Below are 27,744 nucleotides of genomic sequence, written 5' to 3'. Positions count from 1 at the left end.
AGTTACTCAAAGGAACACAAAGCCCCCGGCTCTGATATTGAAATGCCTTTTTATCTCAGCTCTTTCACTTCATCTTGGGACAAACTGAACTTTCCTCTCCGCAGGACTCATTGTGTGCCTGCTGAATTCTCTGAGGTAACTGGGAGTGACTCCAGAGCAGAGGAAATGTGATTAAATCAACTCCTGTACTCTGGAGGACACACTGTGGGGAGAAAGTCAGTTTTAGATGTGTCTAGACCAAGTGCGCCCCCTGCAGGGATGTTAGATGGGTGTATCTGGCTGAAGAAGAAGAAGAAGAAGAGGCGTGGGATGCTGCTCTTCTTTTCAGCTCTCTGGAGATCTGGAGCCAAGATAGCGGATAGCAGCAGCATCCATACAGGCAGTCGCTCCACACACTCCCCTGTGAGACACACGAAGAGAAGCCTGAACGCAAGTGGGAGGCTCAAACAAAAGGTGAACATTTGCATTTAGGTGTGAAAGAAACGGCATGCAGCAGATTGGTACTGCAGTAAACCAGCACGATTACTTAAAGTTAGACTACAAATAGAGTCAAATATTTACACTATAGTTTTGCAACATTTCTTTTTGACAAAGAAGGCCAGATTTCAAAAATGCATGTAGTGTGGATAAAAGCAGGCAGTATCTTTGTCAGTGCATGAGTACTAAGTGTTCTTGTGTTTCAGTGAGAATCCTTTCTCTGAGGACACCGGCTTTCTTGCAGCCAAGTCTTTGCTCATAGCAACAGAGAAAGGACGTGTCAGTAATGTCAGGATGAAAATGCTGGTGGGTGAGATTTGATAAATCAATAAAGTCTGAGAAACAGCAAAACAGCCGATGTTCATTCCATGCACAGCTACGGCATGTGATTTTTCCCTTCGTGATACTGAGTCAGCACAGCAACTTTGAGGCCAGTTTCTGTCGGTTTTCTTTCCCTACTATCACTCCTCACTAAACAGCAGGTCTAGCCTTGTGTAAGTTAAACTTCTAACTTCATTTTGGCTTGATTATGATGTAATATGACCTTTACCAACAGACAGACTATATTAGGCCTAATTGGAAGTTTTGTGTGGGTCGGGGAAGTTTTGGTAAATGAAGTCCTGTTCTTCTGTTTTGATTAACAGATACATTAGTCTGTGCACCGCTGTGGTTTATGGATACAGCTAAACAAGTTTGCTTTGTAGATCATCAAGTGATCTATTAGTTGCATGTGCTCATAGATTAGGGCCAGAGTTCTTGAAGTCCAATGCAAACCTTTTGTACAGAACTGACAAAAGGAGGAAAGTACACTGTACTCCTACAGAAAAACTCCAAAAGAGCATTTGTCTTCCCTTCAACTCTTTGTTTCTAGTCAGCAAAGCAGACTAAACCTTTTTAACACTAAGAAATATGGTTGGTTAGAAGACTTGCCAGCTCATGCTCATGCCAGCCATAAACCGTTACCGACATCATCGTCATGCTAATGATAAAAGACAAGTGAAAGAAAAACTGGAGAATTCAACAGCTCGGCCACGTTTGATGTGTTTCCGCAGTTGAAAGACTTTTGCGGGTATTTTGACAAGTCCCTGGCAATACATCAGATAAAAATTAAGATATTTCACTTTCAAGCCCAAAAAATAATGAGAACATGTTGTACCAAATTCCATGCGAGTCCATTTATTAGACAGTTCATCTAAAATGCGAATCTCATAGCAGCACTACAAGAAATCCTGCTGGCCTTGGTAATCACCAGTGTCTACTCCAGTGATTCTCTGGGAACCATGAATGTCTATGAACAGTGAAACTGGGGGTAACTGAAGAAACATAGTGGGATAAATATATTTAATTTTTACAGAAAGATAGCCCTGAACGTCAGAGTATGTAAGGAAGTTTTGTTTTCATGGTATGTACCGTTAAGGCCTTATCTCTTTTCTCTTATGAGAGAATAGTTGCCTTGTTTCACAAACAGCCTACATGCCGGGACTTGTTTTCATAAGAATTTTTGGCACCCTCCGAGCTCATGCTCTGCGGTATTGACAGCCACTGACAGCCCACTCCACCTCCATTAAAGCCAACATTACCAACCACCTCCTTCTCTCCGATGGCAGCGCTCCAGCATCTGCCTTGCTGGCCTTCAACCACTCCCACCATATCTCTCCTTTTCTTCACTGTCCCAGAAAGGACAGGCTGGCCTTATCCCACATCAAACTGAACATTTGTTGTTTGCATGGGAAACAGCTGTTTCATATTAGCTGAGCACTGATCAGTGACGGCGACCTGATGTCTATCAGGAGTCTGTGTTCACATATCCAGGTGGATGAGTGCTCAGTGTGGACAAACACAGCAGTGAGGCAGTAGGTGGGTGCCGGAGCAATTCAGTACTTAGTTGTTTATTCATTTGGTTATTCATAGCAGTTATGCACGCTTATTTATTTAATAATTAACAAATATCTAATGTTACCGCACAGACTAACAATGTTGTTTGCGTTGCTCAAGTAATAACTGGTGTCATTACGATAGCACGTCGTGACGTTGGATCTATTTCTCCTGTGTGCTGTTATTGTGATTCATCACTTATATACCTCAATCTCCTCAGCTACAGTCAGAATTATTCAAAGGCCCAGCAGCTCTCTGTAATTGAGCTGGGGGCACAATGCGCTGCATCGGGAAGCAATCAGTCACATTCTGTTTATCATGACATCAACTACAGCTACAGGGATAGATTCCTTCATTTGAATGAAAGACTTTATAATTGCTAACAGTTAGAGTAAAGTTTAACTTGTCTTCCAAACTGAACATGGAAGAGCCCTGTGGTAAACGGCTCTATCATTTATTCACTGAGAAAACTGTGACAAAAGCTTTAATCACATCAGTGTTGGTGCCAACACTGAATTTTAACAGACCATGGTCAGTTTTGTTCACTGGCAGTTACATATAAGATTTATTCAGACAATATGCCTATATCCTGTTAAATACGGCCAACAGAAGAAGTGAGGGAAACATTGAAACCCACTTATACAACAATACAGACCCACATATGACTACATGGTACAGAAGTGGCACCTGTTTTGCAGAACAGCTAAGTTTTATTAATACAGTCTTAACAAAGTTAATAACAGATGCTTGTGTATAGCAGTGATCCCTTAACTTTGAGACATTTTTTTGCTGACAGCAGACATCAAATAATACTGTGAATATCAAAAACTAAAAATAAAATTGTGGTTTTTTGGGTTGAAAAAATGATAAGCTAGCTAGCATTTAATCACAAACCTCGCTAAAACTCGTGTGAAGCAGCTCCCCAGCTTTAGATAGTAGTTTCTAATATTATCATCAGTGAAGCACATGGGAAAATATATTTTGGAAGACATGGTGTCAGTCTTTTCAGGGGAATTTAAAAACCTTGTAGTGTCCAGGATAAGTAGACATGTAGCCTTTCTATGTGATTGTTAGTCTTATTAGCATTAGCAAAATGTTACTTTTCATTAACTAACCATTTGTGTTTACTAAGCAGCAACCTCTGGAGCTCTGGACTCACTAAAATGTGAGTATCTAGTATTTTATCTGTATCTTAGCAGTAAATAGTTACTGTCTCTATGAAACCAAAGCTTGCTAGCACTGAGTTATAACTTTAGCTTAGCACTTCATCTTGTCAGCCAAAGACAGTCATTTCTACCTCAAAAAAAGAAAGAAAAAACATTTGCCACCACTCTATTGTCCATTAAAAATAGATTTGGATAGGATTTAAGCCCAAACACTGGAATAAATAAGAACTTGAATTAAATAATTACAAAACTGCTACAAAGACCAACCTTGGAACTTTATAGTCTAAGGCGCAATTCCTCCAGCGCCTTAGGCTATGAAGTTCGAAATTTGAGACTGACTGGAAGACATGAACTAAAATATCTATTTGTGCATATTTTTTTTAGGTTGTATTATGTAAGTGTTATGTAAGTGTTACTGGAGGTTTAGTTGTTTCAAATATACATATACTGAGATTTTTGTTTGTCATTAATGTTTAATTTTATTATTAATTCTATTATTAATGTTTGGTGAGGCTCAGAGAAGCCAGCTGCCCCTACCAACATAGCAAAATTAATATGGGCCGGATCTGGCCCACACAATGTGCTTACACATGGCCCACATACCGCAAAGAATGACGGCCCTTTGGCGGCCCAGACCTGGTTTGCCAGAGGTGGCCCACACATGGGCCAGCACAAGGCCAGTTGCAGACACACTGGTGGTCCTGTGCTGGCCCATGTGTGAATTACCTCTTGCAAACCTGATCTGGGCCACCAAAGGGCCGTCATTCTTTGCGGTATGTGGGCCATGTGTAAGTTGTGTGCAGCCACGGGCCAGTTGCAGACATACTGTGCTGGCCCAGAACAGTTTCAGCTCTGGCCCCATATGTCAGCCTAATGTTTACTTTAATCAAGCCATCTAATAACAACATGTGCCGGAACATAATAGTGCAAAAGTAACACAATGAAACTCTATTCAGACAGTGAGTGGACTGACTCTTATGCAGAGCTTTTCTACTCTCCTGGATTACTTAAAGTGCTCCATACAACATTCACCCGCTTTCTCTAAACTGAGTGCTTTCTAACTACATTCACACTCTTGACATGCAGACTGGAGGAGCCAGGGATTGAACCATTAACTTTCCAATCAGTAGGCAACCTGCTCTACCGCCTGAGCTACAGCCACCAACTAGCAAAGGTGAGTAAACCGTCACTAAGTGTACACTCACAAACCTGTCAACCCTGCATTTGAAACGTTGGCTACCATAGCAGTATAGTATTGCAACATGGCATTTGGGTCTTCTAACTAAAATAGGAAAATAGGAACATAAATAGTGCCATCATTGCCAGACCTGGCCCACATCTGGTTGACATAACACCCTGCCATAACACTGATCAGTCAGAAGTGCCAGCTTGATGCCAGATCTGGGTCAGACCTGCTTGCTATGTGGGTAGTGGGATTAGAGATGCTTAGACCTCACAGGTTTTATTTTAAAATCTCATGTGAATTTGAGTGTGGTACATCTCAGAATTTCATCAGGAAACAATTTTATGGGTTTGTTTTTGTTTTTTTCTAAAAAGGGCAACAGTTATGCTGTTTTCTAGTACCTTTATGCCATATCGCTGCCTGACAGATGCCCTCATGGCAAGAGAGGCTGGTGGTACACAGCCTATACAGTCCAGCAGAGGTAGGCATGGGCAAGCTCCCACTGCACTGGTCACTTTACAGGTAAAGACTGGGAGGCAGCACAGGGCAAAACAGCCTGCATAGATTACATAAATACACTATATTAAATCACTGACAGGTAATAAGAGTTCAATCCAACTATCAGTCAATCACTGGGGATCAGCAAAGACAATGTAATAATTTCATATACTTACAGTCACCCATGTCTTTGTAGCACTCACACAGACCAGTGCTCCATTGCCCTTCCTCTTGAACCGTGCTCTGTGGCTGAACCTGTACCACCTGTCGCAACATTGTTGAACTATTGAAAAGAAAAGTGGATTAACATTAGAAGATAAAAGATAAGAAGAGAACTATATTATAATTGCAAATACATTCCTTGGCGATGCTCATTACATGTTGAAGTTTAGTCCATCTATCCGTTTTCTGTTGCTTATTCAAGTTTGGGTCAGAGCAGAGATACCCTGATATTTCCTCTCCCAAGATCATCTGTGGGGACACTGAAGAAGCATTCCCATGCCAACCAAGAGATTTAATCTTGCCACCGTCGTGGAGAGATTCTATCCTGAATCTCCCCTCTATCCTTCTCCTGGTAGCACATGGTAGGAAACACCTCACCAAGGAGGCATCAAGGAGTCACCCTGATCAGATGCACTAATTACCTCAATTGGCTCCTTTCAGTGTGAAGGAGTACTGGTTCTACTCTAAACCCCTCCCATATGACCAAGCTCCTCACCCTAGGGTGAGGAGCAGTCCAAAGGGTGGTTGGACTGCATTGCTCCTTCTGAACATGAGGTTCAATTCATCCTGGACCACTGCAGAAGGTGTGTAAGTGGGATTGAAGAGATCATTGAAGCATTCTTTCTACCACCAAATTATACTCTCTAATTTGAGGTGGGCAGCTGTCCTTGTCCACTCTAACTGTGTCTTAGGGCATCCTGGTGCCAAGTGCACATATGGACAGTCTTATGCTCAAATACAGTGTTTTTAATTGACACACAGTGGTTAGCACAGAAGTGCAACAAGAAAACACCACGTGAATTCAGATCACTCAGGTCTTCCCTCCCAATCACACCGTCATTTTCCATGTGAGCACTGAAGCATTCCAGCTAAACAATAGTGTCCCCATCATGCGTACCTTCAAACATATTGCCCAGGGACTCCAAGAAGGTTGAGTACAAACATGATGTGGCACATGAGCACAAATGACAGTCAGGACCTGTTCCAGGTTCCAGGTCCAAGGCACACAGAAGCAATTCTCTAATCCAGTGGGGGGGAAAACCCAATCTGCAGGTACCAAACTGGACAAATACAAGTCTCCCTACTCCTGCTCACCACCTCTTCTACCAGAAGTCATATTTCATACTCCTAAAGCCAGATTTAACCAGAAACCAGGCTCAGGGTCACCAGGATTTCCACCCCGACCCCTGCCTGATCCACAAAGTATAAAACTCCCCGAGTTGGGAGTTCACATCAGAAATGAGACATTCCCTCATTCAAAAATGAAATTATATTATCAATAGCTTAGGAATTAGGAAAATAAACACCTGTGAACATTTTTGCAGTTATTGTAGCAATGAGTTATTTTTACTTTGTTTATTTCTGCCCCAGCATAACCCACACAGATTAACATCTCTACACAGCAGCAAGAAAACCAAACAAACAAAAAAACAGGTACAGATGTACAAACTAGCAAACTTTTTGTTTGTGACCTCAGGAGCAAGCTGTACCTCACTCTTTAAAGTATTAAACACTGCTGTCTTCTAACATAAGCTGTTATTTAGCTTTATCTCTTCAGCCACATTTCAGTCTCTGAGGAGATAAAATATTCCACTAGAGCAGACCGGGTTACAGGCAGCCTTCCGTCTGAGGAATAATTCACATCGCTGTTCCAGAGAGTCTGGAAATGTTCAACCAGACATGATAGAATAGATGACTCACCTTATCCAAACCGTTGTAAGCCAAGTTTTCTGCTCTACTCTTTTTCTTTCTTTTACTCTTCCCTATTTTACTTACAAATCTGAATGCTGCTCATAAGTCACCACCTGACTGTAATGTTTTGGTGTAAATATGGGTGAAACGAGACAAACAGGCCTTTTTGTTCTCATGACAGTTTGCTTTGCTGACCTGCAGTGTGCTGAGTCCAGTGAGAGGTTGGTTAAAGTGTAAAAAGTAGTTTAGACATGAACATTTGTAGGAAGCTGTGTAAAATAAAACGATTGCATAACTCACACACCTCTAATTTAGAAAATTTGTAGTTTGGAATTTCACCATCCGAACAGGGTTTCCAGTAATTCTTCTTGATAAACCATTTCACCACAAACAATGACTCCACTATGATATCTGATTTCTCATTGTTGTTGAAGTGTGCAAAACAGATAACAGGAAAGGCCCATTCACTGACGCTTACCCTTATCACAAAGAACCTGTTCTTCTCTTGCATCAGGGCTAAAGCTGAGACGAATGATCATGAAAGAGATTAAAAGAGGTGACATTCCTCGTAGGCAGTGAATAGGTGGGTATGAAAAATATAAGAAAATGGAGATTATTGACAGCACAACTGACAAGAAATAGATAGAAAAGAAGAGAGGGGAATGGTGAGAAGGACATTAATATTTTCATAGAACATAGAAAGTACTAAAAATAACTCAGTCTCATATTGTGTTTTATACTGTGGTGATCTGTTGTAATACTGTACTTAATATTTCACAGGCCCACGGAGTAATGTTCTCATTTCACAACCAAAACGCAATAGTTGTGAAATAAAGCAAAGCTAGACTTTGTCATTTTGGGAAACACCTATTTTCTTAGTTTAAACTTAGAAAGCAAAATTCCAGTAAAATCCTCAATTTCATGGGGTGAAATTGACTCTACTATCTAAATGTCACAGCAAAAACTGTCCGATGTAGTTGAACAAATGCAACAAAATTTTTAGCATGAACAGAAAAGGGGAGGAGAGGCACAACATGGTTTTACAGCCATCTGTAAAACACGGTGGCGGCTCTGTCATGGTTTGGAGCTGCATTTTAGACAGTGGTGTTGGTGCTATTTAAAATTGACAGAATTATAAACATTGAAATGTACTGTCAGTCTTTAACCCTGGAGAACCCATGGGGTCAAATTTGACCCCATGGTTTCCCTAGTAAACCAATGGGGTCGGATCTGACCCCATTGGTTCTCCAGGGTTAATCTAGCATGCATGAGCATCTAGAAAGTCTTGATGCATGCTCAATCATCTAAGTAAGTAAATCCCAAAAGGTTGATTCTGTTCATCTGGACGTAGCGTTTTCAGTGGGAGAAACGTTTCTTAAATCATCCAATAGACTTCTTCAGTCTCAGCTGACTGCAGGTTTCCCCAACCCCATAAACAGTTCATTGGATGCTAGATCCAGATGAACAGAATCAACCTTTTGGGGCCATCTGGAAAGAAACTGATTGACAATTTGCAACATGATTATGATCTAATCCAGTCAAAGCCTACCTGGACAGAAAGAAACACACAATGGAAGAGTATCAGTCATGAATTGGCCTCTCCAGAGCTTGGACCTCAATGTGGGATCATCTTAACAGAGAATGGAACAAAAGGCAGCAAACATCCAAAGAAGAGCTTTGGATGTCCTTCAAGAAGCCTGAGAACTATTCCTGAAGACTACTTAAAGAAATTACAAGAAAGCTGCCCAACAAAGTTCAATCTGTGTTGAAGGATAAAACCGGCCACACCAAATTCTGACTTTCAAGCTCATTAGAATTGTCATCTGGTTTTGACTCATTTCATTTGACTTGTATATTGTATACAAGTATATATTGTGTCCCCACCTATGTTTGAACATATATTCAACTCACTATGACTATTTCCTCTTTTCCTTGAAAAATGTAAAGAAATGAGAGGAGCCTCAAACCTTTTGCATAGTCGTCTCTTTAAAAATATACGACCTGACTATTAACAGTATGAACTGACAAGAAGAAACAAGATGAGAACTGAAAAGGGGGACAGGCTGGAATAACTCTATATCCTGTTAAAAAAAAGTATAAAGCTCCTTGAGACAACTTTGTGGCGCTATAGAAATAAAATGTAACTGAACTGAATAATTAGAAAAATGAAAAAGAATGCAGTGTTGAGACAAAAAGGTATAATTCTATGTAACAGTGGCGATGAGACATAACCACAGTTTCATAACCATCACATGGCTTCAAAGCTATGCGTGCTTTAATGACATCAGGGAAAATCCTTCCCTTTTCCTTTAACTTTAATGTAATTTTGAATGGAAGAACTGAAACTGATCTCATTTTTTGTAAATATATGATGGAACCAAAAAATAATATAATAATACATACAACAATATGAACACAAAACTCTGATGAAGATCAGTTTTTTATTTACAGCAGTAGAAAATTCACAAACATAGAAAAAGATTAATATCATACAAAATGGGATTTCATATCCAGTTCGTTTATGATTCCACTGATTTATATCAGAACGGTGTAGCAACCGCCCCAAACACACTTCTGTGGCAGAATCGCAGAAGCTCTGGACGCTCTACAAAAGACAAAAATTAAACAACACCAACTTAAATGTCTTTACTGAACATTATTACAGTAAACATGAACCTCAAACAAACATGACTGCATTTTTCTTACTGCCTTGTTTTCCTGAGCTGCAGAGGCATTTTTTCAGAGCCTGTTTCTCTTTGCTGTCTGTGGGTTGGAGTGGTTGGGGACACCTAAGCTTGCCCCTGGAAGACTCTGCAAGAGAGAATAGAGGTGGTCACTGAAACCATTTCATGCCAGTCATTGCCTGTTAACCAACTCTATGTGGCATCATGGTAACATTTACAACGGCACAGATTTGCAGTCGAACTTTTCAAGATAGGACACACTTCAATGTAGCATCATAGCAGCCCTGAGGACTGCAATGTTGGTGTTTGTGTGTTTTGTTGCAGTTACAACTGCAACAATGACATTACCAAACAAAACTGTAATGGGTTTTGTAAAAGCGCTATACAAATACAGGCCATACAGGCCAAAACTGCTGGTAACTTACTTGTGCATCTGCATCTGAGAATATCCTGTTTGGTTACACCAGACTGAGCAACAGACTCTGCCCTCAGTGAAAAAGAAAAGCAAACAAGTGAGAAATCATTTATACGAACGTAAAACATTATCCATCAACCCCGTATAACATTTCCTCTCAAACTCACGGGCAGACAAAGTGGTGCACAATAGTTTACATTTAAAATAAGTCAGTTAGTTATCGTCCCGTTGGTGAGTAAAACAGAGTTATACAGCCATGCATAAAAAGTTCAAAACTAATGATCCTCGTATGTACCTGTGCTGTCACACAGGCTGCTGACCAGAATGATAAGCAGCAGCGTCATCCCTGTGATCCTGGACATGTTGGCGAAGGTTCGTCTGTTCCCTCTGACGTGTTCAGATTTTTCTGCAGAAGACGAGGATCTGAGTTTTATACCCCCGCAGCGAGTCCACGCTGACACGGTGTGAGGAGTTTGAACTTACAGATCAGTCCTGACATGTTTAAGGGGGATGTTTTCTTGTTTGTTAATGTTTTTGTTTTATTTGTTCAGATGCTATCTCAGCTCTGCATGGATTCATCTGTAAAATCTTAGAACTTATCCAAATCGTTGGAAAACTGAGTGCTGGCAACAATTTTTGCACTGTGGCATCACTGAGGTGTAAATTTAAAACCAGGCTTCATCAGAGAGAGATTCAATGGATCCTGAACAGATGTGTGTAGGAGAGTTTAGTGTAAGACCCACTAGACCCAAAGAATCATTTGGAAGTACAATCAAAATGATAATGAGCCAGACATGTTGTTGCACTGGACTGTTTATTGGTTTATTTGATAGTTAGATGTGGACACTCCATATATGGAGTTTTAATGTTTTAATGCTCTGGATATGACCCCTTCTTTTTTGTTTAGCTGGAAAAAACTGCATGAAATTGTTGCCAAGATGGCTACCACCGAGTGGACTTGCTTCTACAAGCCTTTGATGAACATTAGAGACAAAATGGAGCTTTGCCTGCAGAGTTCTGCTATAAATCTGAAATCAGATAGATCGTATTGTTTGGAAAAACAAGCCTCTGTGTTCCCATGACAGCTATCACTGCTGACCTGCAGGATTTGGAGTTCAACTCTAAAAGGACTTATAACCCACAGGTTTTACTTCACTATTCAGTGACAGAGAGTGTGCCTGTGTTGGCACAATGGGCTAATGTCATTTGTTTTCATTAGTGCTTTCAAATCAAGGAAAAAATGACTATTTAAGTTTGAAAGTTACACAAAATGATTTGCAAAGGCAGGTCCTATTGTCCACATATGCAGGGCTGATGTGCTGATATCTGAATCTCTCTTTGTCTTGGCAGATAAAGTTGTGAATCGATGCCTCTATCGAACAAAACTTTTGTCTACTTCTTCAGGGGCCACAGCTAACAGAAATCAGTAGCATTAAAAATACTGCAGTCTGAAAATATATTATGTCTGCTCAGAAATGTAGGACCTGATTATTAACAGTAACTGACAATAAGACAAGAACAGGAAGTGTGAGGCTAACATGTGAAAAGTGATTCTGTGTCTCGATTTCGTTGTTTCATTGTTGTTTTTAGTTGAAGGCATAAAAAAACAAACCTTTAAAAAAAAAGATGATGAACGGTATCATCAGTTTATATATCAGTGGACATTCCTGCCTGTGTGGTGAGGATTTCATAACAGCATTGAAGAAATGAGTCATTTATTTCACAAGTATTCCTGCCATTAAAGCAACACACACTTTGATGATATTTAGGAAAAATGTCAGTTTAATCTCTTGTTTAACTGTGGATGACATAGAAACCACTCTCACGTTTGTGCTGAACTTCTTTTACTATAGTTCAACATGAAGATTGGAGGCCAGGCAGCTGGGAAACAAGTAATCCTCCATAGAAATGATTCACTATTAATCAGTGTATTTATGTCATTGTCTCTGTGAAATCTATGAACACATTTCAGAGTGAGACCAGATCATATATAACAATAATTGTTTCTCTTTCATGTTTTTAAACTTTCAAAATATTTAAAAAAAATGTCAAAAAATGAATAATAGGATATTAAAAATGTTCTTTTTATTTGTTTTCAAAATCTCAGACTTTTTCAGTTAAACATGTGGAAACACAAAAGGACACGAGACTCTATGTAATAAAAAAAATAACTGTCTTTATTTACAATTTCAGAAAAAATCACAACCATCTAGATAACAAGATTAATGTCATACGTAATAGGATATTAAGTTTGGTTAGTCAGTGTCTGGACTTGTTTATCTCAGAGCAGTGGAGCATGGTTGTATTTGTTGATCACACGGCAGAACCACAGAAGATCTGAACGCTCTACAAGACAAAAAAAGAAAAAAAATGATGACAAGTTCAGTATATTTACTGAATACTATCACAGGAAAGAGAAACATCTCTCTTGACGGGATTGTGTTTCACTTACTCTCTTCTTGTATTTTTTTGCAGGCGCATTTAAACACATCTCGCTGCTCGTTGTAGTTTGTGGGCACGAGTGGTTTGGGACACTTCAACCTGCCTGTGGAAATCTCTGCAAGAGAAGACAGCTGGTCACTGAAACTGTCTGCACATAAAAAAGTAATGATTTTATTAAAATTTTGATTAAAATTCCCTAAATGTTCAATTGGAAACCCCATCACATACGCCCATAGCAACACAACGAACTAAGATATTTGTTTTGTGTCTTTAAATTTGTTTTTGTTTGTTTTGCATTTTTTTTACACAAAGAAGATGAAAGTGGTCACTGGTCACTCACCTGTGCATCTGCACTTGCGAATATACAGAGATACTCCATGGGAAGGAGCTGCAGTGGAAGAAGATAACAAATAAGACATCAGTCTGGAGCAGCGATACCTGACCCATCAACTCTGTATAACACCAGTGTCACAGTCTACAGTTTAACAGAGTCACCTGTTTACAGCCATGTTGCAGAGCAAAACTGTGACATCTACATCTCTGCAGAAAAAGTGAAAAAGAATAATCGTTGCGCACCTGCGCTGCTGCACAAGCTGTTGATGAGAATGACGAGCAAGACCGTTACCGCGGTGATCCTGGACATGATGCCAAAGGTGTTTCTTCTTACTCCGAAGTGTTCAAAGTGTTCGTTGGGACGACGAGGAACTCTGAGTCTGCTGATCGCTTATGCCGACAGTTATATAGCTGCCCAGACGGTGTGTATCCATGTGGGGTCTACAGTTTGTATTTCAGATCAGTCTTGGCATGTCTAAGAATTTTTTACTTGGATAATCTCTCAACTGTGCATGGGCTCACCTGTAAAATGTGATAAACATGGAGATAACACCCACTCAAAAACTGTGAGCTGAATGCAAGTGACCCGGAGTATTGTTTTCTTTTCTGCACTGGGGTTAATCCTCACCATACATGAGCTTTAATGCATTTAAAACCACAGAATTGTTAGTTTACACCACAGGAGGCTATTTGGTCAGATTAAAGATTAGTATGGGTGTTTAACAACCACTGCACTATTACTGACATTTCTGAGCAGTACATAAACATAAGCTGTTTTTTACCGTATTTATGTAACAGTCTTGACTTCTGGCTTTACACAAATATGGGTGATACATTAATGACATGAACTGTTAGCAGTAAATGCAACAAACAAACAAACCCCTGTTAACTGGTTTGCAATAACAAATAGAGAAAACAAACTAACCCTACTATTCATGGGAATGTAAACTCCAACTCCAAACAAGTTGGGTTATTGCATATAAGTAAATAAAAACAGAATGCAATGATTTATAAGCACATATCTTATTAACAACAAAATACAGAAAGCAGAGATTAAGATTCTCGAATCTGCCATAAAACAAAAATTGTCTGTTTAGAAAGAATTTAACTTAATGTATTTGAATGAAAAAACATACATTATTTAAATACAGTATATAATATCATCTATATAATATATAAAGATTCTGAAAATCTGGAGAAACCTCTGTGCGCAAGGAAGAAGACCAAAGAAGACATTCAACATTAGATGTCTGTAATACTCTGGCTGTCGAGCACCACAGCATTGAAAATAGGCATGATTCTCTCATGGAAATCACTGCATGGACCCAAGAACACTTCTAGAAATCTCTATCTATGAATGCAGTTCACCGTGTCATTCATAAATGCAGGCTATGCCCTTTTAGGCAGGCACATCTAAAAAGGCATCATCAATGCTGAAAAGTATTTGCATGTTTTAGAGCAACATATCTTCACAGCCAGATGCTGAACTGCATACTGCATCTACTCCAACAATATGGCTTCATAGTGAAAGATTCCAGGTGTTGAACTGATCTGCCTGCAGTGCAGACGCAAGACTGTTAAGAAGAATGGGGCAACGTTCCTCTGCCAAAAGTCCTGCAGCTGGCCTCCTCAGTTCCTAGATTGTTATGGACTGCCTAAGTAGGAGAAGGGATGCTACACAATGATAAACATGAACCAGCACAAACTTTTTTGAGATGCGTTTCTGTCATCAAATTTAAAATGAATTCAGTTTTCCATAAAATGGTACATTTTCTCAGTTCAAACATGTGAATAAAATATGGGTTTATGGGATTTACAAATTACACATTATGTTTTTATTGACAGTTTACACTGCATCCAAACATCTTTGGGATTGGGGTTGTGTATTTGCTGTCCATCAGTAAAATTTGACCAAATCAGAACCAGTATTTCAATACATTTTACAAAGTAAGGTGACTCACAGTCATGCAAACGTCTCAAGCAAAATAAAACAGAACTTTATCCATCGACTCAATCTGAAACTAAACATTTACATTTTGTTTTAGTCAGTTTTGCAAGTGCTTAATGACTTTTTTTTTTGTTGTTGTTTTTATATTTTTCTAAAGTTGGGTGTTTATTTTTCAGTTAATTAATATATGTTTCCAAACCTAGTTTTAGTCTTTGGGACAGGATTCTTTCATCTGTAATAACCTAACTGCTCAAGACTGATTATTAAAACAAAGTATTTGTGCTGCATCTACACCAAAGTGTTTACTTGGAAATAATTCCCCTGGTTGGAAACCAATGATTTTTAGTTGATGACTGATATGAGCTTAATTAAAGAAAATGGAAATGGTATCATACTCAAGCCTAGTCTGCCTTTTCTTCACTGAACTTATAAAGTTCCCACTGAGTCAAAGATGTATTGTCAAAATTAGCATAACATTTTTGGTGTGTTTGGACTCTCTTGAATTTCCATTGTACTGTTAAAAAAAAAAAGACCACTTGAGTTTGATCCAAATGCAGGGCAGTGAATTTGTAATCACTGACAGTGTTGTTTAAGAAGTTAAAGATTTGTTTTTGCCTGTTTCGTTTAGTCAATAAGTGGCAGAGGTAAGTGGCTGCGGTTAAGTCAGGTTGCTTAGATAAGTGAAGGTGAACTCAGACATTGCCAGGGGCACTGACTCAAGGCCACAGCATGCTGCAGTAACCTGAAAAAAGAACAGTGTCAAAGCAGACAAAAAGTTGTGTACTTTTGTGGTAAATAACAACTTCCTGTAAACACTTTCATGTTCCATGTTCCCATATGAAATGAAATGAAAGTCTCTGGAAGAGGGGGTTGACGTGAAGTACCCGACATGAAGCGTTCTATGTGGTGTGTATGGGGTGGGTGGAGGGAGGGGGGAGGGGTGTTATTGAATACCGTCCGTCATTGGTTGGCTCTGGAGTCACTCTCTCATTACAAGAGGTGCGTAATTACGCATTGAGCCCTCGGAACTTTGGCACACCTCCACTGTATAATCTGAAGTTCAGCGCTGTCAACCGCACGGTGACGTCCGCAAGACGCTATGAGTCAAGACACAATACGAGGAAATCCCCAAGGCCGAGAAAACGCTGAGAGGCCCCTTTAAATCGACGCTTCCTCAACGCCGTGCCAACAAGGGAGAGAGAGAAACAGCGCTGATAAACAACAACACGGTTCTCAGAAGCGGCTTTTACCGAATTCAGCTCTTTACTGCGGCCTCAAAGAGACGAAGGTGAGGCCGTATTTTTATATTTAGTCATATTTTAAGCGTATTGTAGAGAAACCGCTGAGTTACTGTTGTTTAGAGACGGGTGGAAAAGCTTTTCTTATTCTGACTATAGCGAGTAGATCGACCGAAGACACGCTTTGTGTCGCCGTGTAGTGTAGTGGGCAGGAAGGGAGCTACACCTGATAGTAGTAATACAACTGAAAACACGTACGAGTACACGGCTTATTGTAGTGTAAACAGCCGAGAAGTGTTGGGAGACAACTGGCAGAGCTTTTCGCTCTCTCACTCGCGTTTTTTGACAAACGTGTTTACTTTGATTGACAGGTTTGGCGGACTTCCCTTCTGTAATTTCCAGTATTTAGTCGTCTGTTGCCCATACATTCATCGGTTAATACCATTGCGGAAGTGCGAAGCTTTCCATCACGACACAAAGCTTGGGCTGTGCGGACATCTAGCGGTCAGACACTAAAGGACGCCTCCCAGAGATGTACGGTGCTTCAGGTATCCCCGAGCTCATCCCGCCCAGCGGGCCGCCCAGGCAGCCCGGCCCGGCGGGGCAGTTCAACCCGGGACACCCCCAGGTCAACGGCCACGGTGGCGGGGCCAACCCTCAGAGGCTCGGACAGAGGGCACCCAAACTAGGCCAGATCGGTCGGTCCAAGAAAGGTGAGGCTCCATATAGAAGTATGAAGTGATGACCCCACCTACACAGTTTACAATTACACAATGACAGTATAGCAGGCAGCATGCATTTGTTCTATGCACATATGTAATAAAACATAACAGTAGCAGTAGATATGTCAGAGCTCCTCATTGGCTGTTGAACTGTATTGGATTAGTCATAAATATTAATAAGGTGGATAAAATGTTGCTATTATATTTGTATGTGTGTTTCAGTCAGCAGTGATGTATACAAATAAAGATGTCTCATAGATAATGCAGAACAAGTCAATGGGCAGACATAAGCAAGGTTACAATTAAAGAATTAAGTAAAGACAAATCAAACTCCACTGAAACAAAATCAAGCAACTATAGAAAAAAAATAACCCACAAGTAGGCGTGCAGCGATACACTGATTGTGGCATTCTGAAAATGGAAAATTAGGTGTTACAGATAAGTAACTAGTTAGATAAAGAAAGTGACATCACTCTTACGTCTTTAATACAGCGTGACTGTAGCTTAGCCTGGCTAAGATAAAAAGCAGAAAACATAGCTTAGTGGAAATGGCTAGCATGTAACCCTGTGTCAAACAGCTTTTAGGAACGTTTGTTTTTAGAGGCAAGCTAGCTGTTTACCCCAATTTCCAGTGGTAATGCTATGCTAAGCTAACTGGCTACCCACAGTGGCTTCATTTTTAACATATAGATACAAGGGTGGTCAATGTTTTTGTCAAATTATTTAAAAAAAGCAATGTTTGATTTGAACTTAGCCTTCTAACTCCTTTAAATTTCATTTTGCCTAAGTAGCTAATCTCCTGCTTTGTTCCTCTCACCGCAACCGGTCACAGCAGATGGCCCCGCCCCTCTCTGAGCCTGGTTCTGCCAGAGGTTTCTTCCTGTTAAAAGGGAGTTTTTCCTTCCCACTCTCGCCAAAGTGCTTGTTCATAGGGGGTCATATTTTTGTTGTTTTTTTTCTCTGTATGTATTATTCTAGGATCTGCCTTACAATATAAAGTGCCTTGAGGCGACTGTTGTTGTGAGTTGGCTCTATAAAAATAAAACTGAACTGAATTGTAGCTAATATGTGATTATTATAATAACTGCTTGTTTGCTTTTTCCACCTCAGTGGACCTGGATGATGAAGACTTGGATGACATCATGAACAACAACGGGCAGTGCCCTGTATCCCTGTCACCCATCTCCTAAGCTTCACCAAGAAGTGCCAAAAAAGAAAACCCCCGGGTCGCCAAACCCACCCCCACACCCTCTGACAGCGATCTTGTCCTTGCTCCTGTCAAGTGTCCTACTGAAGCTTCTTCAAGGCTAAAAAACGGCTCATTTATCGCCTGTTGAAGCCCTGACTGTGTATATAGCGCTTATTTAACTTAACTTTGGTCAGACTGTGAATGAATTCGTATTGCATCGCTCTCTACACTATACCTCGGTAGGTAGTGGACTATCAGGATTTAAGAAAGATTTGAAGGAAGTGTCTATATTTTTTCGGAGCTTCTTCTCAAGGGCTACATTTTTAAAGTTGCACTGAGCAAACGGTTAGATGACAAGCATCCTCTCGCCTGCCTGTTTACTGGTGAGGGTTACTGATTACCCGTGGGCTGCTTGTGTTGGAACACAAGCCTGTTAATGTGTATCGGACAGGTGAATTGTTAAGCTTTGGTTGTGCAATGACTATCATTCTCTACTCTCTCACTGATCCAAGTGGTGTACTATTATCCAGTGGATGAAAGCTCGCTAGTTGCTTTAAAAAACAAAAAAACAAAAGGAGAAAAACTAATGCTAATAATTTATTATTTAAAAAAATGAGACACTTTGTTGTGATGTTACGGCATCTGTTTGGTTTTGTTTTTTTACTTGTTTCTGAGCAGGTAACGCTTCAGTGAGATTTTTATTATGTTTCCAAATGGTGCACTTTGTGGGAATGCCTGTTATGTGCAGTGACATGTTGCAGAATTCTATGCATGAAGCATCAAAACCTGTGACTGGCATCCTGTTATTTAAGGGCTACGTAGTAGACTTTGATAAACCAAACCACCGTTTTGCTCTTCAGATCTGGTAGAGTCAGCGTTTCCCTGAGCTCATTGGTGGTTTTGAGCTGCTGACTCGGCAGTAAACAACAACGGCTTCATAGAGCTTTCTGTGTGTTTCCTAATGCAGGCTTTTCCAGTTTGGCTACATGACTGTGAGGACAATAAAAACAAAAATGTGTACAGTAAATGACTTTGATGAAATTGCCAAATGATTCCTGATGCTACATCAGATTGATGCTTAAAGAAATTGACTCTGATTGGCATGCCGACGTGTAAAGGTCAAACTTAATTGTATTTCTGTTTATTTATAAAAAGCACTAATCTGCTTTGTGAACTACACCCACGTGGTGTGGTAATGTCTTTCAGGTTTAGGTGTACTATTGTGTCAGACTTTATAATTACAGTGTGAGGTCACAGAAACGAGCACCCTCGCTGCAGAGACAATCTTTGGATTTTTTTTAAGCTGGCAGTGGCTCTCTCGGGTTCAGATGGTGTTGCCTATAAAAGGTTGTTGATGTCATGTTCCTGTTTTTTGCTGGCTCGTTACTTAATTTGTTGGCGTCATGGGAGCACTGCACCTCACAGCTTGCTCTCTGACTCAAAGATAGTTGTTTTGATCTTTGCATGGAAATAACTTTTCATAAAGCATCCTGGGAAATAAAACATGAATCTTTGTGGAATCACTGTGTTTCTGTGGTTCAGCTGACTCCGAACTCTTTTTATCACGCAGATAAACTTGCAGCCACTTTATTAGGTACACCTGCTCAACAGCACGTAGACGTGATCAAGATGACCTGCTGAAGTTCAAACCGAGCATCAAAACGGAGAAGAAAGGTGATTTAAGTGACTTTGAATGTGGGTTGGTTGTTGGTGCCAGACAGGCTGGTCTGAATATTTCAGAAACTGCTGATCTGCTGGCATTTTAACACAACCATCTCTATGGTTTATAGAGAATGGCCAATAAAGAGTGAGCAACAGTTCTTTGGGTGACAATACCTTGTAGATGTCAGAGTTCATAGGAGAATAGCTCAAAGGAAGCATACAGTAACTCGCATAACATCACTCTAAATGTTTTCATCAATTAGGTGTCTGTAGGGGTAAATTAAGACTCTAAACAACATACTTAAAGCATTAAGAACTCTGATAAAGTTACTAATGTTTAGTATCGGCTAGTTCATTACTAATAAACTGCTCCCTGAAGGTTATTTAAAGGTTCCACATAAATGTGTTTTATAAAATCTTCCTTTAAGGTTCTTTAAAAGTTGAAAATGACCACATTCAGAGAAGCTTTGGAAAATGTCCCTTCAGGGTTCTCTAAAGGTTCTGAGAATCAGATCAGCAGATTTTTTAAAAAGCTGCAAACACACTTCAAAGAACCATTATCCAGTCTTCCATGAAGTTTCTCTAAAGGTTTTACACAACATAAGCTTTGATGAATATCATGAATGGCTTCAAAAACATTCATGAAATGTCCCCTAAAGGTTACTTTTACGAGTTCAAATGAAACAGAAAGTGCAAAATCTATGAAAAGACTGTCAGTAGAAATGTTACTGTGCTACTGCACTGGAGAAAACAACCATAAAACCAGTTTGATGGACCACGACACAGTTAACAATGTTGCAATATCTTTATTATTTAAGTACTGATGTTAAAAATATTCTTTCATATATTTTCCATGGTGCTGTTATCTGCTAAAAGTATATAAACCTATGGCATTCACAAACATAGAACCAACTGTTCAGAACATTTAAAAAACACTAAATTGTGAAAGCTACAAGAAGCTACGGTGAACTAACAATCGTGCAAATCTACACGAGTAAAGACCTACAGTATACAAAATAAATAGTTGCAGTTTAACCTCAGTGGCTGATAGAAAGGCCAATAGAGCGATAATGGCACGATGACTACAACATCAGATATTTTATATCTGAACAGGCTTTGTAACATGCTGGTATGAAAAGCTGTGGGGAGTCCTGTAGCAAATGGCCTGTGTCATCGCAGTGTGTGAAATCACACCCTGCTCATTGTGACATCTATTTTGGTACTAACAGTTGATATAAAATGCTGTATTGTCACCGTGTTCCTGTGTTGGACAGCGTGTTGACTTGCAGACTACTCACCAAACTGTAATTGATTACTTTCAATTACATGGCAAATGCTAATAAATGCTGGTTCTAACATGAGGGCGCAAGTATTGGCTATAACCCACCATTTAGGCTGCAATTCAAGAGCTAGCCCAAGAGGGTTTGTCTATTAAGTCAGGACATCCAATTATAATGTATTTGTGAAGACTACTTGTAAACAATGGAGGAATGTATGGATTGGGTGAGAGACATCCGTCATTAAACAATTGAGGGTGCTGCTTAATAATCAAAGGGTCATCAAAGGCCTGAACACAAAGTAAAGAAAGTCCTTTTTCAGTACTTCCTGCCTCCATGTGATTCACAATCATCCATACATCTTCGGTTTTGCGCCTCGCTGATGCTGAAGAGGATCATTCTCCTCAGCTTCTTTTAAAGTTCCTGGCTACGTGGTTGGGGAATCTCAGACATATTCCTTAGTGCTGCTTGGAGGGCCTGAGCGGGAACTGCCGATGGCTGGGTACTTGGACACTTGCTTCTTCCTTGGACAAGAAGCAGCCAACATGGCCCCACCTAAGACATCTAGGAGAGAACCGCCCCACGCGATGAAGATGGCCGCACCAAACTCAAACCTGGAAAGACAAGGCAACCCCAATCCTCAGCTTCAATATTACGCGCAAAGGCAAAACTGATGTGTTAATGAAGTAACCTGCACTGGTGTCATTTATGCAGTTGTTATGTTTTAAAAGCAAGTAGTGCATCAAGACAAAGAGAGTAAGAGAAAGAACATATAGTATGAAAATAGCATTAAATCACAAGATTGGCATTTTTAAGGTTTTTTTTTAAGGGATAATAGACATGGACTGTCCCCAGAGCTCTATAAGCCTCATTCACCCAGTAGCATAAACACAGATTTAGTTTGAGCTGATCAGATGACATCCAGATTTTTATGTCACATAACTAGCTTATCACTGCTGTGAAAGAACAAAATGCAGTGTTCTCTCACAACAGTTTTAGCTACAGTACTAAAGGAAAAACATAATTTTTATGCATAATAATACATAAATGCATTTAAATCATAATAACAGTAAAACATAAAAAAGGAAAGATATGGGTGCTTTTAGATTGCTTACTTGGTGTTGACTGGAGTGTAGGGATTATAGAAAGCCCTGATGACATTGTGAGCAAACCAGGAGCACGCTACGATGGCACACAGCCCTGCAAGATCAAAAGTCGATCAACACATCGTCAAAGCCAGAGAAAGCCCAGCCAGGCTTTTATTCCCTTTATACAGTCACCAGGCGGCTAGCTATTGACTCCAGAACAATTAGCTTTTAGTGTTTCTGTTCTCTTCGGAGCCAGTTAGAGCTCTGATCTTAGATTCAGTGCCAGGATTTATTCATTCTAATGACCTCTGGAGAGCCAGAGAAGATGAGTGGGTAGAAAGCTTTTTGGAGTGGGGATCAAACCTCCTCCCACCTACTGTATGATGTGCAGGACAACTAGGCAATTGTGCTTTGATGGAATTACATAAATGGATTGCATTATTTATTGGATCACAGGAAGCTATTACACTGAATGTGTATGTTTTATACAATATAGTGATGAAATACTGACAAACACAAATCAGTGACAATCATCCCTTTTAAATATATTTGGAAAGGAAGACAACAATATTAGCATGTTCTTCCAGCAAGCTCGTGTTGAGTGTTGTTTTGAGTTATTGTAACATATCTACTATTTGTAATGCTTCACGTCAACCAGGACATGGATGGAAAGGTAAATGTTAAAATGTAATTTTTCCCTTAACATTAACTATAACAGTGTCATTCATTTCTTGGTGCAAAAACAAACGTTTGGGTTTAAACGGCCTATTTTACAATTAGCCGTCTCATATGGTAGCTAGCAAAGCTGCAGTACGTTATCTGGAAAGCTAATTCAAAGCTAATTCATCACATATTCACCAAATATCCAACAACTGTCTTCACGAATATTAGCATGCTCTTCACAAATATTAGCATGCTAACTGGCTAAACCAAGATAGTTAATATGGTAAAGACTCTACCCAACATCAGCATGGTAGATTTGCGGTTATTAGCATTTTTGCTTAAAGTAACAAAGTACCGTCATATTTAAACGTTGTAAAAAGTACACTTTTTCCTGATCAGACGTGTTTCACAAGGTTCTGTAAATAGCTTTAATAACTGACACATGTGCTAAAGCTCAGAAAACACAACAGCATGCTTTTAAGATAAAGGTTTCTGAGTAAAATTAGCAAGTCGTCTGCATTATTGGTAATGCCAAAGTACTCTGAAGATTTATTTTTCTCAGCAGGTAATGCTGTAGCATGACAGATTACTTTTTATTGGAGGTAATCTTATAATGTAACAAGATATTTTTCTAAGCTAAATTAGCCCGCACAACATCATTGTATTACCATACATGACCCTATGTGAAAACCTTTGGATGATATAACATTTTGACAGTTTAAATCTTACACCAATCAGTCATATAAAAAAAAAAATATATATATATATATATATATATAGCACTTCTGGATGGATGCAAACTGCATTTTGTTGCCTTGTACTTGTGACATGTGCAACGACAATAAAGTTGAATTCTATTCTATTCTATTCTATTCACTGGTCTTTGCCAAATTAGGTTCTTTGGTAAGCTCCCTCACCTCCCACTAACAAGATGATGCCTCCTGTCATGGCAATGCGGGCCTTGCGTAGTCTGTCACTTCCTCCACAGGTGGTGCACTTCATTCCCATGCAGGCTACACCCAGACCTGCAATGGAAACAATGATGCCAACTATCATCAGGGCACGAGTGGCCTGGAGCGAACCTGGAGCAGAGGAAGAGAAAGAAAGGCAACAGAAAACGATGAAGCAGAGGAAATGTAAAGGAACAGTGTGTTGCTGGGAGCCTGAGAATAAATGACCTTTTGTGTTGTGGAATGTGGGTGTGCATTTTAAGAAAATAATTTGTTTTGTTTCATACAGTAATGTCTAAAAAAGAAAAACTAAACTAAAATGAGACCATTTATAATAACCCTGTTGTTAAAGTGGAAATGAGGAGTCACAAAACAGAAAATAATAAAGACTAACAAACAGCCTCCAACATATCAACGAGGCTTTATGTGGCTGTCCAGGTTGTGAATTACATTTGCATTAGCCTGTGAAGACATTTTAATGTGAGCTTTTCCTGGAAGGGAAACCATGGGATACACACGAGCACACATAAACAGTATGAAGGAACACATCTTACGCCCTCGAATGTCTTGTCTTTGAGGAGGCCCGTGGAAACATTGCTGTCATGATTCTCATCTGTCAGTGCCCCCCCCCCCCCCCCCCCCCCCCCCCCCCACACACACACACACACACACACTATAAACCTATCACGGGGTGAGACCCCTTTTGTCTCTCCCCCCTGTCCACCTACAGTGGAACCAGTCTGTGCCAGTCTAGGCCATCCCTGCTCTGCCCAAACAAACAAAACCTTTTGCAGTGAGGGAGTGATGGGTGCAGAGAGGCCGGGGAGAGGAGGATGCAGAAACAGAATATAAAACAGTGGGAAATGCCAAGCAACAGGGTCATTATACAGTAAAATGAGAGCAGAGAAGGATACACTGTATCCTGGCTTGGAGTGTCTGCTGTTTCACATATGCTAATAATGTTTGGTCGTGTGATTACACTCTACAATGGGACGCTTGTAGGACACTGTAGCTTTTCTTGTTCTCAAAAAAAAATAACAGCTAAATTATCTCATAATAAATAAAGTTGTATACTTTATATACACCATGTACAATAATAGATTTTGTATAAGGCCATTATGCATTTGGTTAGCTGTGTTTTTATCTTATAGGTTGCGGTGGGTGGCTGTAGCTCAGGAGGGAGGTAGAGCAGGTGCTCTGCTGATTGGAAGGTTCATGGTTTGATCCCTGACTCTCCGAGCCTGCATGCCAGTGAAGGCCGCTAACCCCAAGTTGTTCTCTGTCATAGTGTTCACATAAGATGCACATATGTTTTCTATGCACACATAATTGTATTAAGCACTGAGTGCTCCAGGACAGTAGAAAAGTGCTATATAAGAATCAGAGAATTTATCCTCTGGTATTTTATTGTGTAGGGTGTTTTTCCTGAAAGGTGTCTTAGAAATAACATTTTAATTACATAGTAAATGGTAAAAATGGTAAATGGCCTGCATTTGTATAGCGCTTTACGCTTTAGTAAACCAATTCAGGCCACTTTTCTCAGTGTTGGTATAATTAGACAAACCATTTTTCTTTCTCTTTCTTTCTTTGTTGTTGTTGTTGTTGTTTGTTTGTTTGTTTGTTTGTTTGTTTGTTTGTTTTGAGGGGGGGGGGGTGCGACCTCAAAAACAGATTCAGAGACAGATACAGAGGACAGCCTGAGGCTATCATCATTTCAGCTAATACAGCATGACAGCATTACAACAAACCACTGAAGTGGGCCAACACACACCCATCACGCGCAGCTTTTATATCCACAGTGCGTTATCCTTCATTTAAGAATGTGTCCTGTACTAACTATAACAGCAGATGTGAAAAAGTTTGCATTTTTCATCATCATCAGTAAAGAAGTAGCACTGTCTGTCAGTTTTTTGCTTGTTTTTTCTTTTTGTAGCCAGCTTACAAACAGAGGTCACTGCTCTTCCTGTGAGTTTGAAGATATCGAGTATTTAAATCATTTTTTTCTGTATCTTGTGAAGCTACAGTTGAGGTATGAAAGAGATTATTTCGGCAGCAGCCACTCCTGCACTGTTTGCACCATACGTGATATTCTACAGCTGGGGTGTCGGACTCAGTTTCACAAAGAGACACACTGGGAATTAAAAATGTAATTCATTACTGTAATAAATAAATTAAAACTTAAAAAATCCCCTCATTATATCAATAATTAACATCCTTCTTATATACAATTGGAGTCACATCCATTTATTCAACATTAAAGTCAACATGTGAATACAAAAACTTGATATGACAACTATATTCAAAAATAAAATGGAAATTGGATCATGTATCATAGCGCATGCCTTTCAGTGTGAAAAACCTTTAAATTTATTGTTTTGTGACCTAAACCAGCTGGAAGATTTGCTTAAAATTAGAAGCGGGCTGGATTTGGCCCTCCAGCCATGAGTTTGACCACATGTGTCCTAAAGGATCTCTGTGGTGACGCGGGGCTCAGGTTCATTCCTGGACCAAATGGCATGTGGTTAAAAAAGGTTTTCCTAGAATGTTCCAGTGTGTTGGAGAAGTTTGTTTCCTTTTAAAAGTTAAAGTCATTTTCCTCTTTTTTAAACTTTCCATATAAAATGGTGACTAGACAAGACAATAAACAAGGACTACTTAATAATGATTTGTGATGAGCAGGTTGTACCTGCAGGAGCTAAACCTGTTCAGTGGTGACAGTGTGTTCAACTGAGCATCGGAAAGAGCAGGTGTGTCTCCAGGTGGGGTTTATGAATAGGAGACTGTTTAAAGCCTGACAGCACATTATCCAAATCATCGCTGTAAGATCGCTTGAAATGAGATAACAAAGAGTTTTCTCAGTCATAACTTTCAGGTTTTACTTTTTTTGCTTTGCATCGTGTACTTGTGTTAACAGAACTGACGTTTTTTAAACCAAGGGGGTAAAAATGCGCCACTTACTGTCGAGCTGCAGGATGGAGTCGTAGATTTTACACTGGAGCTGCCCGGTACTTTGGAAAGCGCACGACATCCAGAGTCCCTGGTACATGGCTACAGCTGTGATGATGTTGTCTCCGATGTACGCGGACATCTTCCATTGCGGCAGGATAGTCCCGATGATCAGACCGACAATACCTATTAATGACAGGAAAAATCCCAGCAGCTGGATCCCGGAGTTGGCCATGCTCTTAATGAACCTCTAACAGGATCCGGTGTTGGTTTCACTTTGCTCGAGTTACAGAACTTCTAAAGTGTCTGTTCTTATTAGTCAGGAAATGATGCAAAAGTCGCAGGTAGTGTCCGTGTCCGTGCAGAAGTGTGTGGCGGGGGTCTTTAGTTGGGGATGGGCATCTAAGTTGCTGGTGATGATGGAAGTGGGTGTGTAATTATCATGCCCGCTGATGCATGGAGTCGCAGTTTTCTGTGCTCTGCTGGGAAATGCCCCCACCGCTTCCAGCAAAGCCACAGGTCGTCTTTCCCCCCGACAATTGGTCTCTGTGAATTCCTGCGCTGTTCAGCTGCCATCACTCAGGATGAGTAGTCTGAAGTCAACGTTAGTTTTGAATTTGTTTTGTTTTGTTTAAACCTAACTTCTCAAAAGTTTTTCTGTGGTAACGTATGAGACTGAAATGACATATTGAAGCGTCAAATAACATAAAAAAAATCCCACTGTTGAACATTTTCTAAAGATCCGTGAAAGTTATTGAAGATCAAAACAGGAATAAATATGTGACAGGCTGCTGAATGTGCTGTATGTTGGAGACACAATTTGATGATATGACTCAAACCTACAGTAAGTTTAACTGTAAGAGTTATTGTGTAGCAGTTGTACCTGCAGGTGTCTTGGCCTTGCTTTATTTAAAACAATGTTTTTAGTGAATTCTTTACAGAAGTATGCAGAGCATGCAAGAAGTACCGAAACATACCCAAAGAGGAACCTTGCTCTCACTCAACAAAACAATTAAAGCTTCATAGCGGCTACTGTGTCTGAAAAAAGGACACATTGAGAAATGTGTGACCTTA

At 39.9% G+C, this 27,744-nt stretch overlaps 3 protein-coding genes across 3 annotated transcripts; 1 reads left to right on the top strand and 2 right to left on the bottom strand.

Moving 5' to 3' along the window:
• Nucleotides 1-232: 232 nt before the first annotated feature.
• LOC118455588 (placenta-specific gene 8 protein-like) lies at nucleotides 233-7,222 on the bottom strand. Its single transcript, XM_035915037.2, has 4 exons — nucleotides 7,123-7,222; nucleotides 5,376-5,482; nucleotides 5,103-5,257; nucleotides 233-400 (listed from the first exon to the last, which is right to left on the bottom strand). Exons 2-4 carry the CDS (start codon nucleotides 5,473-5,475, stop codon nucleotides 233-235), a joined length of 423 nt encoding a protein of 140 aa, XP_035770930.1. The 5' UTR covers nucleotides 5,476-5,482; nucleotides 7,123-7,222.
• Nucleotides 7,223-15,946: 8,724 nt separating this feature from the next.
• Nucleotides 15,947-19,604, top strand: LOC148104343 (uncharacterized). Its single transcript, XM_087837712.1, has 3 exons — nucleotides 15,947-16,223; nucleotides 16,545-16,886; nucleotides 18,006-19,604. The coding sequence occupies exons 2-3, from the start codon at nucleotides 16,706-16,708 to the stop codon at nucleotides 18,083-18,085; spliced, it is 261 nt and encodes an 86-aa protein (XP_087693838.1). The 5' UTR covers nucleotides 15,947-16,223; nucleotides 16,545-16,705; the 3' UTR covers nucleotides 18,086-19,604.
• Nucleotides 19,605-20,548: 944 nt separating this feature from the next.
• On the bottom strand, nucleotides 20,549-27,131 carry cldn7a (claudin 7a). The gene is made up of 4 exons (XM_006807186.3): nucleotides 26,683-27,131; nucleotides 23,692-23,856; nucleotides 22,139-22,223; nucleotides 20,549-21,637 (listed from the first exon to the last, which is right to left on the bottom strand). Exons 1-4 carry the CDS (start codon nucleotides 26,903-26,905, stop codon nucleotides 21,469-21,471), a joined length of 642 nt encoding a protein of 213 aa, XP_006807249.1. The 5' UTR covers nucleotides 26,906-27,131; the 3' UTR covers nucleotides 20,549-21,468.
• Between the last annotated feature and the right edge of the window lie 613 nt (nucleotides 27,132-27,744).

The sequence above is a fragment of the Neolamprologus brichardi genome, chromosome 3 (assembly GCF_056152115.1).
Source record: "Neolamprologus brichardi isolate AB-2024 chromosome 3, ASM5615211v1, whole genome shotgun sequence".
Lineage (NCBI taxonomy): Eukaryota > Metazoa > Chordata > Actinopteri > Cichliformes > Cichlidae > Neolamprologus > Neolamprologus brichardi.
Note: the sequence above shows the minus strand (reverse complement) of the source record. Positions and strands in the feature narration are given on the sequence as shown.

What these genes read in the sequence shown, in the direction of transcription:
- LOC148104343 (XM_087837712.1), top strand. Translation starts at nt 16,706, where the DNA reads ATGTACGGTGCTTCAGGTATCCCCGAGCTCATCCCGCCCAGCGGGCCG. An exon ending in GATCGGTCGGTCCAAGAAAG is followed by an intron (nt 16,887 to 18,005) that starts GTGAGGCTCCAT and finishes TTTCCACCTCAG; the next exon opens with TGGACCTGGATGATGAAGAC.
- LOC118455588 (XM_035915037.2), bottom strand. Translation starts at nt 5,475, where the DNA reads ATGTTGCGACAGGTGGTACAGGTTCAGCCACAGAGCACGGTTCAAGAG. An exon ending in CTACAAAGACATGGGTGACT is followed by an intron (nt 5,258 to 5,375) that starts GTAAGTATATGA and finishes TAATCTATGCAG; the next exon opens with GCTGTTTTGCCCTGTGCTGC. An exon ending in GGCAGCGATATGGCATAAAG is followed by an intron (nt 401 to 5,102) that starts GTACTAGAAAAC and finishes TGTGTCTCACAG; the next exon opens with GGGAGTGTGTGGAGCGACTG.
- cldn7a (XM_006807186.3), bottom strand. Translation starts at nt 26,905, where the DNA reads ATGGCCAACTCCGGGATCCAGCTGCTGGGATTTTTCCTGTCATTAATA. An exon ending in CATCATCTTGTTAGTGGGAG is followed by an intron (nt 22,224 to 23,691) that starts GTGAGGGAGCTT and finishes TTGATCTTGCAG; the next exon opens with GGCTGTGTGCCATCGTAGCG. An exon ending in TACACTCCAGTCAACACCAA is followed by an intron (nt 21,638 to 22,138) that starts GTAAGCAATCTA and finishes TTGTCTTTCCAG; the next exon opens with GTTTGAGTTTGGTGCGGCCA.